The 14,125-nt window shown below is 32.6% G+C and overlaps 1 protein-coding gene across 1 annotated transcript in view; it reads right to left on the reverse strand.

The window, feature by feature from the left end:
• ARFGEF1 (ADP ribosylation factor guanine nucleotide exchange factor 1) overlaps window positions 1–14,125 on the reverse strand; it is a 54,694-nt gene that overhangs the window by 20,457 nt on the left and 20,112 nt on the right. The window contains exons 9-20 of the mRNA XM_015826674.1: window positions 12,124–12,257; window positions 10,956–11,190; window positions 9,415–9,514; window positions 9,140–9,279; window positions 8,937–9,045; window positions 8,339–8,540; window positions 5,996–6,107; window positions 4,667–4,872; window positions 4,464–4,548; window positions 3,308–3,479; window positions 1,902–2,053; window positions 713–841 (exon numbers count right to left, since the gene is read on the reverse strand). Coding sequence (XP_015682160.1) covers window positions 713–841; window positions 1,902–2,053; window positions 3,308–3,479; window positions 4,464–4,548; window positions 4,667–4,872; window positions 5,996–6,107; window positions 8,339–8,540; window positions 8,937–9,045; window positions 9,140–9,279; window positions 9,415–9,514; window positions 10,956–11,190; window positions 12,124–12,257 — 1,776 coding nt within the window. The remainder of the gene's footprint in view (window positions 1–712; window positions 842–1,901; window positions 2,054–3,307; window positions 3,480–4,463; window positions 4,549–4,666; window positions 4,873–5,995; window positions 6,108–8,338; window positions 8,541–8,936; window positions 9,046–9,139; window positions 9,280–9,414; window positions 9,515–10,955; window positions 11,191–12,123; window positions 12,258–14,125) is intronic.

The following is a 14,125-nucleotide window of genomic DNA, read 5'->3' on the forward strand; positions in this document are numbered from 1 at the left end:
TCTCCGTTTCTTAGCTGAGGGAGCCAGCATTGTCTGGAGACGCTTTCGTGGTCATGTGGCTGGCATCATTGTATGCCAAGGTTCAGAGAACACTTTTCCCTTCCAATCAAAGTGGTACCTATTTATCTACTCGCATTCGCATGCTTTTGAATTTCCAGGTTGGCAGGGGCTGGGGCAAGTAATGGGAGCTATCTCATGGTGCTCAGGTCTCAAATAAGCTCAGTGGCTTTAACCGCTGAGCCCCCACGCCCCCATATGTTTTCACTTACATCAGATTATAAGGAAAATAAGCTTCTTCAAAACCTGTATCTGAGCAATTCTTTAAAAAATATAATGCGCATTTATTGTGTACTTATTAAAATAACAATTTTAATTTTTTTACAGCTAATAAAATAAACAGTAATATGTTTTAACAGGACATTTTTTCCTTTAGTAAAAATGTAAGAAAACTTGAATTAATTTCAAAATTAAGTTTCAAACACCACTTTCCATTTGGTCTATTATGAGGAATATAGTTATTTTAATAAGTGCAAACAATACAGAATTATGCTGTTGCCTAAATTTAACTATGTTATTACTCTGAAGTTGGTACACGTAATTTATTTGAAGTTGGAAATTAAAGATTGCTTTCAATTTGCAAAATTACTTTTAATGCTGCTTACTATTCTTAGAACCAATACTTGTTCTATGAAATTTTAATATTTAGTATTACCTGGATACTGAAAATGCATGCTATCCTGATTGCACATCGAATTCCTTCCAGGCAAAGAGAGGCAACTTCTGTGTCATCACAATCTTGCAAACCCACACTAAATGCAGCTAGGAATGGTGTCCAGGCTAACTAAAATACAGAATTTAAAAAATGGTATGTCACATTTTAATTTTCAACAATATATATATAAAGCTAAGTATGAAATGACATAATTTGTACTTTCTTTCACTTTTAATATATATTTTATTCAGCCATATTTTCGGTTTTTATTTATTTGACTTACTATTTCTTATTCTTTTTCTGGGCTAAGCATTATGCTATTTACCGCAAAAGAGAATAGTGAGATGGCTATTGATATATACTCTTATTCACAGAAGTTAATGGTGATTATGTGAGGTCTCTCATTCATTGAATTCCTAAAAGGATTCTGTAAAATAAACTAGCTGCTAGTGACCTTCATATAACAAATGAGTTATTTTCATCTACTGTATATAAGAAAAAGGTTTACTGACTCAAATAAAAAAGTAGAGTGTTAGGGTTTTATTATATCTTATTACACAAGTTGTCACTCTTTTGAGGCATAAAATATCTCTTTCATCACTACTAGAATGACTGACACTTGTTTTCCTGGTGAATTTTTACAGTGAATTGGAAGCTGGAAGTGATTGAATGACAAGAAAAATCAACACGTGCTCAAAAGCTTAGAGTAGTGATGAGTATCCTTACCATTACAATAGGTAGAGGACATTTCTAAGTAATGAATTATGTTAACAGATGAAATTTTGTTCCCAAACTTACTATTTCATAATCAAAACCAATTTAGTAATATGAAAAAGATTTAGAGAAGTAATGAGCCCTTAGCCAGGCCATGATGAGAACGTCTCATCCAGTGCACATGCTTAGAGATTCATATATCTGTGCACATGAGTCTGTCTGTGTGTTTGTATGAATGATAAGGTCAATAAAAATGTAAGCTTCTCTAACTCATATTATTAAAAAATACAATCTAACTCATATTATCTAACTTTATAATACTGTTAACACATTTTGATTTGCCTGAAATTGTAATACTAACATTATTAGAAAAGTGATTAAGAAGCCAAAAAGATCTATTCTTCAGATGATTTGAAACTAAATGTTGACTTCCCCATATGAAACATGCAAGAATGAGAAACTTGAAAACATTTACCTTGAACATGGGCCTTACATGTTCCAAGTGTGTTGCACTTGTAAAAGGAGCCTGAACATGGCTTACTGCTTCCATCAAAGCTTTAGCTGTTTTAGCCATTTGCTCCATTTCTAAATTATAAAGTAGTCTTCTCTGCTTTTCACTAGCTACATCTGTAAGCAAATTATTCTAATGAAATTATTCACCATCCACATCACAAAGAATATTCACATCCAAATACTTTAAAGATAATCTTTTGTCATAAACTACATTAAATATTTTGCTATTTGAATTTTTATGTAACATTCTTTTGGTAGCTATTCATGTTATCAATAATCAAAGAAGCTGTTCTTGAATATGTGGAGACTTCAATTGATACAACATGCAGTGGCTTAAGTAGTTATCAGTATATCAAGGTTTGCCCATGTAAGATTACTACTACTGGATTGGCTGCCAGTTAGTTTCTGGATGAGATTAAAGTCATCAGAGTTCCAATCATCACAGCATCCCTGCAGTCTCTTGATCATGATCTGGGCTCCTGGTTCGTGATTACAATGTTGCACCAAGCCATGGTAGCATGATTGCTATTTTTGATGTTCCCTTTTGGCTTCTCACACCAAAGGTCATTTGGGAAGCCATCAGGAAGTCAGAAAATCTGGTCACATAAGTTCCTCACTTAATAACCTACATGGTGTTTCCTTAACAATAGCAATCAGATCGCCACCACTACCTTCTCTAAATGGTGCGGTCACATGACATTGAACTTACAACTGAGCACTTAGCAATGGCAAGTCCAGTCCCAATTGCCATCATAAACTGAGAACTACTTGTAATAACTTTAAAAAAACTTAAAGGGGATGTGGTTTTCTAAATATTCCCTCTGGAAAAAAATTAGATATCCTATATGTATTTCAGCCAAACATTTAAAACTATGCTCATTACACACTTATTACAAAACATACAGTTCTTGATAAATGAATGAAGGACAAATTTGTAACTCTAACAAAATTGTGCATTTCTCTAGAAACCATCTATCCAAATTTTTCTATTTTAACATGCAAATAAAAAGCCAGTGTTTGCAATATGAATTGTCTCAAATTTAATGTAACAAAAGATCAAGTATTTAAAACATACCTTTGTCTCTGCAATTAAATATCTAAATTAGGTTTAAAGATCAAAACTAAGACATTTCGCTATTATGTTGAATGTATACACTAATATCTATCTGAAAGCTGAAATAAGTGTGTATTTAAATTGTCTCCATAAACTACAAAGTAAAAGAGATATAGTTGATCAATACATTTAGCATATATTTGCATGATATAAGAATATGCATCTTTAGAGTTTTATTAGATTACAGCTATCAAAAAGAAAACAGAAAGAACCAACAATTATCCTGTGAATAATAGTCTTCTGCAGATACTTACTTTGTTTACTTGTTTTTGTGGGTATTGTTAGTTCTTTTGTTTCCTTCATTGAGATCTTCTTTCCTGCTATTTCATTATAAATAGCTGACAGATATTCTTCAGGGAGATCCTTACTATCATTGATACCTCTGTTCATCTTAATGTATTGTTCTTTGGTCATTTTATTCTTTACCTAAAAGTTAGGAGTAACATTCCAGTATTATAGGTGAGAGACATTTTTTTATTAAATTAGAATTCATGAATACTAATCAGAATCTGGTGAAAAGATAAATCAAGTTTTAGATGAATCTTATCTAAAGAAAAGGGTAGCTAATCTACACATTTCAGTATTATTTTTATTTACCACATCATGCCGTATTTTTAGCCTCATTATCTACGTTACAATGAATGTGGCTATACAGTTAGTATATTTCTAGATTGTATTTAAAGAGATTCTGATTCAATCTGGATAAAAAGTGTTAGTGAAACTGTCAGTGAGGATTTTTTTTCCTGATGGTCATGTTTAAGAATTCCTGCTCCCAGATATTTGCTTTGCAATCCTGTTGTGATCTTTTTGATACTAGTTGAATACTTCATTTTTCTTTCATTTTTTTTTATTCTTTCAATTTTAAAAACATTTTATGCTTTTTAGATCTTGGCAATTTTGGTGTCCTCTCTGTTCATTTTACTTGGATTTTGCTCTTTTACATATTTTAATTATTTAGGAATTTTGGGATATGCACCTTGTACTTTATGAACTGCACAAGAGGTTACTGGACAATATAGAAGTGTAATGAATACATAAATACTATGCGAGCATCTGTTTATCTAGACACCAAATTAATTAATTCTTCTTTTAGGAACAGCTAGAATGGAGTTTTCAGCTATTTTCTACCTAATTTCCTCTTTTTGACAATCTGCTTAGGATTTGTAGATAAAAATAATGGCAAGCACAGGTAATTGAACATATAGAAAATAGACCTGAAACTTCAGCAGAGATTATTTGTTACTGAAAATGTGCACCAATTAAGGGAGGGGCAAAAATGGGATAAGACATAACAGAAATATTATCTAAAGGCAGCATTAATGACCAAGGGAAAAGAAAAGAATAGTAACTGAAATGTCTGTACATTTAATTCTTCATTTAAAGGCATTTTAAGAGATTTATGAAACATACCTGTGGGCTATGGAGATCTGTTGTCAACATAATAATTGAATAAGCCAAGACATATGCAGTGTCTGCACTAGCGAATAGAGTTTGCCTGTAAATAATAGGTGCAGAAAGAGAGAGAGAGAGAAAAAACATTTTTTCCCATTATCTGGTTTTAAGAAACATTTTTCCCATTATCTGGTTTAAAAAAAATAGACAAAAATGCTCACCCTTGATTACATTCCAAGTATCTAGCAGCAAATTTCTCCATTAATCTATCAATTTTTTGAGCTTCTCCTGGAAGACGGAAGCCTTCCAAAAACATACGCAGAGCAGAAACAAAATCCTTCGCAGAAAAGTCATGCTGATCCACATAAGCATACATAACTTCTTTGTTAAATTTATCATTGTCTCCTAGAAATTCTCCAACTTGAGTCTAAAATGAAAGAAAAACACTAAATTCCCTACATCCAAAAGAAGGAACATATTACTCCATTCGTTCAGTGCGAGGGCTTCCAAAACTGTGATACACATACATACAATAGATAGGACAGACAAATAAATAAATATTAAAACAAATTACTATCATGATTTTCTGTTTCAAATATAGAATATATAAATCTTAGACCATTCAGGTTCTATATTACAGGCAGTCCTTGACTTACAAACATTTGTTTAGTGACCGTTTGAAGTTACAACGACACTGGAAAAAATAACTTATGACTGTTTTTCATACTTAATGACTACTGCAGCATCCCAGTGGTCACGTGATCAAAGTTCAGACACTTAGCAATTGGCATATATTTAGGACGATTGCAGTGTCCTGGGGTTATGTGATCACTTTTTGCCACCTTCTGACAAGCAAAGTCAATGGGGAAGCCAGATTCACTTAACAGCCATGTTACTAATGTAACAACTGCAGCAATCCACTTAACAACTGTGACAACAAAGGTCATAAAATGGGGCAAAACTCACTTAACTGTCTTAGTAACAGAAATTTTGATCAATCATTGTTGTAAGTCAAGGACTACCTGTATTTCTTCAGTTAATTACAGGCATGAATTCTGATTTAAGAAACAGAGTAGTATCAAAAAGAGCATTGTGGCTAATCCTAGTTAATATTCTCCGCTTTCAAGAGAGTGATTGCTATCTCTTCTTCTTAAAGGTTCAGTATTTTCTGGAACAGGTACCTAGAAAGGGGACAGAGATTTGTTAAACAATAAAAAGAGGTAAGTTTTATTCATAAGGAATCTCTTAAAACAGAGAACAAGTGCATGTTCCGTACAGCCAATAAGCCCTTTTTTCTATACGGCGGGATGCTTTTATAATTCAGAAGAGGTTTCAAAGCAGGGGACATTTAGCATAGAGGGCAACTGCTTCAATTTGTTCTGTCACAACTCCCTTGGAATAAGTAGTCACCTGGAGTATATCTGCATAAAGTCTTTGAATTATAGGAATAAGCCAATAATTGGAATCTAAAATTACTTGTTAGTCTAGATCAAATAATGGTAATTAGGTTTATAAAGGTGATTTTATTGAAAATGGACTAGTTTTCTTACAGAGTCTAATCTTTCTTCTTGATGCAAGAACTGGGCAATATCTTCAGAAGTAATACCAAGCATTCCTTGTTCTTGTAGATACTGAATTCCTCTCTTTGGCTTCTTATTAAATCTGCACATAAAACATGTTAATTAAGTACTGATGGAAAATATACATTTTCATATCAAAAGAGCATTCAGAATAGCACAATTATTTTAAAATAATATAAATATCAAATTAATCTTTCTCTTGCATCCAAAAGTGGAAGTTTATGATAGTGGCACTTTCCATTATTCTTATTTTAAAATTTTTGAATATATTTGGGATGAATGTTTTACATGAAGGACATAAAACATTAGAAATGTGTAGACTTCATAGAAAATTTTAATGCCAAACTAAAACTTTTCCATCATAGGATGCTTTGCTGTTTATTTGACTGTTTCCCTACTGCACAGAATCAAATACAACAGCACTTAGGATTCTTGCATAGTCAAAAAATAATCACCAGAAATCAAGTACTTGAACATGATTTAACCCAATAACTATAACCATGTAATACTGATTATTTTTATTTAGATGTCTGAGCTTCAGGGCTCAATTCAAATGCTGACATTAACTGATAAAGCCCCAAGTGAATTAGATTATAAGTATTTAGAAAACTGCTTCCTCTAATACAGCGGCTCCCAACCTTTTTTATACCCCGCACCCCTAGAATGCTTCTGATATATTCTCGCACCCCTTACAAAAGTTCGAAACAACCGCAATGAATTATGCATATACACTATCATTTGGAAAACCCAAGTTTTCGCACCCCCTGGAATATCGTCTCGCATCCCTGGTTGGGAACTCCTGCTCTAATACATCAAATGCCTCCACCAGGTGGGGGAGATGTACTGCTTTTAGTCTCTCAAAATTGATCTGCTTTGATCAGTCTTTGTGATAGCAAGGAGTATAATATTCTTGATGGGCATGTCTCAACTGTGACACTCTCTGCCAGGCAAAATACAACTAACTTTTACACTATCTAGTTTTTGTAATAATTGAAGAAACCTCATTTGGGAACTTTAGAGTAACAACTGCTCCAAAATCAGACTGTCATTTAATTAACTTATTTTGATTATTGAATACTATTGGTTTGTCTTATTTTATTGATTAGTTTATAAAAATAAAGATCCGCTGTTAAGAAACAAGCACAATATTTGACTATTACAATTGAACTGAGATGAGCAAAGCCCTCCTTATTTTCTCCAGGGCTCAAAGTCTTCACCTTCACAAATAAAGCCTCATATTGGAAATATATGGGGTACAGCAAAATTATTTTTCTCTTAGTTAAAGCAATTAAAACATTTTTACAGTTTTCTCTTTCTCTCCTTTTGTTGTCTAACTTGCCCAAAATCTACTACAGAAAATTTTTCAACCACCCAAACAGCAATGGATAATTTTAATTAATGAAAATGAATTATTGTAGCACAAAGGAAGGCAAATATGATTCTGGAGGCACATTAAGGGGCTAGGCAGGCAAAACAGCATGAACCCTCCTTCAAACACAAACATATAAATAAATCCACCCACTGCTTAAAATGAATCCCTATGCATTGTATAGAGAGAAAAAACAGAGCAGTTCTGAAGTCTTTTACTGAGAAAACAGCAACCTCAGTGAAAGAGGTAAATCACTGTTTTTGCAAAATAGCAAAAATAGAACAGTTTTAACTTCCACTGAGATAACAGGCAAGATTTGTGGCTTGCAATTGTATCCCAAGAAAATGGTTTGAAACCATTGACATTTTCTGCTAATTACAGAGGTTTTGTTTTCTCTTCACTGGCACTGTGTTCTCCCTACTTTCTTCTTCCTCCTTCTTCTCTCCTAATAGTCCTTACTCTCAATTGTATTGTCTCCTCCACTAATTTGCTGCCACTGACAACGGTCTACCTTCTAATGCAAGACTGTAACTGCATTAGATTTAATTCCTTAAGTCTAACAAACAATTGAACCAATTAGCTGCTGTCTTAGGACTGAAAAAAAAACTTTAGTGAATTTTAAAATGGTATGAAGAGTATTCTTTTGCATTTTGTAACCTGTTGGGGGCATGGATAAGAGCCTTGACTACATGGCTGTATGGCACATTTTCAATGCTCCTTGCAGGAACCATATTACTGAATTAGGATCTTTGAACTGTCTTCTAACTGGAACTTTAGTAATGGGAAGTGTGTGTTACATGTCTTAACACTCCTTGAAGTGTTAAAGTTAATGAAATTTATTTTTAAGATTAGTGTTGTGGTATTCTGCCAAGATATTTAAAAGTAGCAAAAAACAAACAGAAAATTCTGAAAATTCAACATATAGTGAAACAAATAAAACGTACAAATCTATTCCTTGTTCTATTATTTCTTTCTGTTGCTTTAGAACCTCAAATTGCTCTGGATTGTCTGTACCAGACATCTGGGTGCTATAGCTACCAATTCCAGAGGAGGCTGTGGAGTCTAGGGAATTTAAGCTTCCATATCTGTTAATTGTCTCAGGATGTTTGGTTTCAGTACTTTCTTGCTCAGTGGGTTTTTCCTGTCCTGTGCAAGAGAAAAAAAATAAATTTATGTTTTTAAAGTATATTTATTGGCTAATAGCACGCTAAATGTTATTAGTAGTAATGTTAAATATATGTGAAGTAAAAGATTTTACACAGTTCTAATAGTATAAATTAGCATTTAACATTTTGTAGAATGTATACAAAATAATTTCTAAAGTGTTGCTCTTCTATATTTGCATTGCTTAAAGCAGGGGTTTTCAAACTTTTTTAGATTTTTTTTAAAAAATCCTAGAATCCCTAATAAGGGAAAGCTTTAGTGATAGAAAAGAGGCTGTGAAACTTCTTCAGCACAAATAATTACTTCAGCAAAGTGTGATGGAAATCCTAGGAAATAGTTTTATTTATGATCACCATAATAAATAAAATAATAATTTACCTAAGGTTGTTTGAGAGTTGGGATTTACATATTGATCCTTACTCCATTCCACCATGCACTTCAGTATTGATACTAAGCATTCAAGACCCTTCTTTCTCAAGCTTAGTTCCTGTAAGAGATTGTGTGTATAGAAACATTAAGATTGTTGGTAATCTTTAATTATTATTAATTTTTACAACTGAAAAACATGGCATGGTTCTTACCTGAAGGCTGGTCATGCCAAGTTCTTGGCTGCCTCTTCCTTGAGCAATCTTAGATAGATCATTAACTAGTCTTTCAAAAATATTTGCAGCATTTAAATCACAGTCATAATTTACATAAATGTCTACTACACTCTGGGCATCTATAAAGAAAATAGAATTTACATTGAAGTGCTTTTATCAAGTACAGAAATAAGTATAATAGTGAAAACCGTCAAGCAAGCAAGATATCTGAACAGCCATGTTAAAGTCTATTAACACGCCCAATGGAGTAATACCTGCGCATATCCGTGTCAGTGTTTGAATAACCATCCATTTATGATCGAAGGAGCTAGTGGAGGTTTCTAAAATATATAGAAAAATCTCTTTGAAGAAAACCTAGGAAAAATAGAGATGTTACCTGCTTATTTGAAAAATTTCTGCCTTCTATATTTTTCATTATAAATCAATATCAGGTATACAATATAGAAAACTACCTATGAGCCTTTCTCTAAGAGACAGTGTGACCTTCCCCCTCCCCCCCAAACAGGCTCCAACACCAGATCTTTATGCTATTCTTCCTGGAAAACATGTAAACTGCTATTTAAAGTTCCTGGTTTCACAATTTTATAATTATGTACAATGAAAATTATTCTATCAGAGTAATAGGCAAACATGTATGGTAAAGAGATCTAATCTTAAACAGTAATTTGATTTACTTAAATATTTAATACATTTAAATTCTGTTCAACTAATTTGAATGTCTTGCTATACAAAATTGAAGAAGATACACTGAACATAAGCCTACAAAAATAAGCCTAAAACAATTGCTTTCAATATAATTTTCTGGATGGTGGGAAGATCAATATAAAATTTTAGTGTTAATTATTTGTGTTTCTTGGCTGGAATCTAAAGAACTACTTAGAAATTTGTGGAAAAGCTTGCACAGCTCTGATAGTTAGACACATAACTAAATCACGTATGTGATTTAATTGAATTAAGAACTTTTTTCAATTTCAAAATAGCTGACCATGCTGAATAAGAAATTGGGATTTAAGAATAAGAAATTTCATCAACTTTCTTCATGATTTTTTCAAATATTCAAAAGTTCCAAATATTTTTTGCTTTTAGAATATATTCACAAAATCAAAACCCTGCATTCTTCTGTCATTACTGCTGCTAAAGAAATTCAATGCACAACCTGCAGATACATTACTGTATCTGGGAAGCCTAATGGCAAATACTTTACCATTTTAATTAATTTTACATTTGTATCTCAGTTTCTCCAGAAATAAAACACAGAATACAAAAATGTTTCATTTTATGGTTTACAACTGCATCATTTTAATACAAAAATGCAAAAATAGTAACCAATGGCCTCACCTAACATTCCTACATGAGATTTCCAATCTGAACAGATTTTTACAAAGAAATTGCCATTTAGGTACCCCAGAACACATATATTAGATCCATATAATTTAATATGTGGAAGTAGGCCAATAATACCAGATATACTGAACTGTACATAAGAAGACTCTATTTAAATTTAAATTCAAATGTCAGAAGACAGACAGAATAATTCATTCTGAGTAGTATCTGAATGGTTGCCCAAGATAACATATCTACTTATTCAATGCTATAGTTTATTATTATAATAGTAATAATTTGGGAATAATTTATATTATTTATTATTGATTCAGGATAATGTTTTGAATGTAAACAACTCCAATCAATTGAAACTAGATTAGATGTTCTTAATTGTTTTTATACATCAAGCCTCTCAATTATGTCATTTTATAGTACAATAAGTACACTCTTTAAACTACTAAATGTACATTACCTCAATTTGCATCTTCAAATGTGTCTTAAAATTTGAAAGTAAAGTCAGGAATATAGAAAGGGAAAGTTCAAATACTTCTGGAACAGATGAAACTCCATTTTTAGACAATGCTACACAAAGGTACTGCTTAATAGCATTAATAAACATTTCATTTGTCCTAAAAACAGGTCCTGCATTTTGCAAAATAGATAGCAGCAACTGCAGTGAAAGGATTTTTGACCGCAATTCATGCGACCTAGAAAGATATAATCTTAGTATGAGAAACAATTTATGGAGACATCTTTCTTTTTAAGAAATAAAAAGAAAAAATAATTGTTCCAAATTCTCTAACGATTGGTGCAGAACAGATAATAAATATTCAATTAACAATAGAAATTAATAAATTATGACTGACTTAGCTTAGATTGATATTCTTGTGTTCATTTTTGTAGCACATAATGTTGCTTGTACATAAAATCTCAAATTAATATAATATACAGGTATATAACTGATTGATTCATATATACTAAGTCAGGGGTCCCCAACCTATGGGCTGCGGAAATGGTTGGCTGGTGCGCACATGCGTGGGTGCGCATCCCCCCCACTCACACTAGCGCCCGTGGCCATTTGTGCATGCACGCAGGTGCAAACATGGCTGCTAGTGCAGGGCGGGTGTCCATGGTCCTGTTTGCACATGCGCACGGGTGCGAACATGGCTGCTAGCCTGGGTGGGTTGTGCAGCCCGTTTGCGCATGTACAAACTGGGCTGCTAGCTGCCATGGGGGTGTGCCCATTCACGCATGCGCATGGCACCAGTGCATGCCACATGTGCAAATAGGGCTGCTAATGCCATGCTAGTGTGTGTGGCCCTGTGCGCGCATGCGTGCACCAATTTTGAATCTGCTCTCCTTTCCTCCAGTCTGCGAGCCTGGAAAGGTTGGAGACCTCTGTACTAAGTGACAAGAACAACCCTTTTTAAAATAATTGTATAAAATACAACATTGATAGAAGAGATTTTTGTGGCTCAGGGTTAAACTCTCTGAGAGTACCACAGACTCCACAAATACAACATTCCATAATAATATGTTGTACTACATTGGAAATGGGTGGAGAATCAACTGGCTATAACCACTGTTGATTCATACGTTTATTCCTTTAAAATTTCATAGAAAAAAATATGGCAACTTACTTTGGATCAGGTGGTCCATCTGACAAAGGCTTCATAGACAGTTTACACAGTGACCTGAATACAAGAAAGGCATCCTTTTGTAATATATGGGAAAATTTAGCACCAGGTGTAGGTCCTGAAGAATTTCCAGATTCCTGAAGTTAAAATATTTTCATTTTCAATTTATATAATAAAAATACAATGTAATTATTTTACATGAGAAAAAACAGGATACAAAATTACAACAAAACTTTGATTAACAGTATTTATAGACTGCCTTAATCTATATGGACTGCGGTGTAAATATATTTCTAGAAACTACTTAACATTAAGCATTAAAAATAAACATTTTTCTACAACTGCATGTTTAATATTTTAGTTATTTTGTTAAAACTAGTCAGCATCACATATTTATATAATAACAATCAGATGGAAGTTATGACTTCCAGAGCTTTGAATGTAACAAACTACAAACCAGCCTCACAAATATATAGTCTTCTACTTCAAACACTTCTTTTTTCTCTCTTCTTAAAAACACAGTTAATCTTTTATGGGATTGATATTTCCAATAATTAACAATCCTTTTTTTCATGACCTAAAATAAATTGAAAATGATCCCAGGTTTTTTATTTTCTTTTTTTTTTAAAAAAGAACTTAGATCATTTTCAACTCATTTCAGATCAGAAATTATTTTTTTTTAAAAATTAAAAACCACTTTACATTGCCTTGGAAATCACATTTAATACAGAAAAATATCTTAGTAATGCTAGGATGTTTATCACTAATTACTCTTTTGCAATAGTTCATGTGTTAATTTTTATTTACATACTAGCTGTACCCGGCCACGCGTTGCTGTGGCTCAGTCTGGTTAAATGGAAAAGAAAGAAAAGAGAAAGCACATGTTTGTAATATGTTTAATTTCACAATGCTTGTGGGTATACAATATTTTTTGTTGTTCCATGTGTTGATTTTACATCCAACAGATGGCGCTGTTTTTCAAAAAAAGCATGTTTTTACCTGTCACAGGTGTGACATCTATATAATAGTAGGTATATAAAAACACGCGCGTATTCGAATGCAACGTTGTGTCAAAATTTCAAAGCAATCGGTGAAGAACTTTCGGAGATTTAAGATTTTGAACAAACAAACATTTACATTTTTATTTATATAGATAGAATAGAATAGATATTTAAGTTTCAGCATATCTGTCATATGCTGTATCTCTTTCATTTTACTGCAATTCCACTATGCAGATTATTTTCCTTTTATAACATATGTTTATCTATGTGATGTATTCCTGTATGCTTAATTATTTCTATACACAGAAAAGCAGATACATATAACAGAGCACAAAATCAGAGCCTTTAACACATTCCACATACATATGCAACTGATGAATGTAACCATGCATGTCAAGGACTCATTTTCAAAATATTCAGCCATCTATTAAAATAAATCTGTTATAAGAATAGAATGAGCATTTCCCAAGGCACCATTCTGCTTGCCAACTGTGCTAGTGCTACATCTGTTCTAGGAAGAAACCTGATAATTATCTATCCTAAAATGACCTTGAACATCAAGCATTGGTCATATTGATAATTTATCAATAGAATATTTATCTTAGAAATCATATACTTGCAGAATGGGAATAGATTTCAAACAATACAGAATGCATTGTAATGTATTGTTTGCGTTGTATTCACATGTGCCAAACAATTGTGAAAGCAAATGTTTGCCAGTTAAAACACATTAGCTCCAGTAAAAATCAGTATTTTACCATACACTAACAAAATAATTGAAAGAGCAATCCTATTAAATATATACACTTGGAATATATGTTTTTAAATTAGCAAGCAGCAATGAATTTCCTATAGAGCTTTAAATCCATATGTAGTGCACAAAGGAAGTTATAAAAGTATAGATATGACTTAAGGAACAAATGTTGTTCATTCATGCACATGAATCATTTGAAACTGCTATGAAAATACAAAAACATTAAAACTGTACTGTTTTGCTACAACAT

The sequence above is a fragment of the Protobothrops mucrosquamatus genome, unplaced genomic scaffold, assembly GCF_001527695.2.
Source record: "Protobothrops mucrosquamatus isolate PMUCROS unplaced genomic scaffold, P.Mucros_1.0 scaffold3229, whole genome shotgun sequence".
Taxonomy (NCBI): Eukaryota; Metazoa; Chordata; class Lepidosauria; order Squamata; family Viperidae; genus Protobothrops; species Protobothrops mucrosquamatus.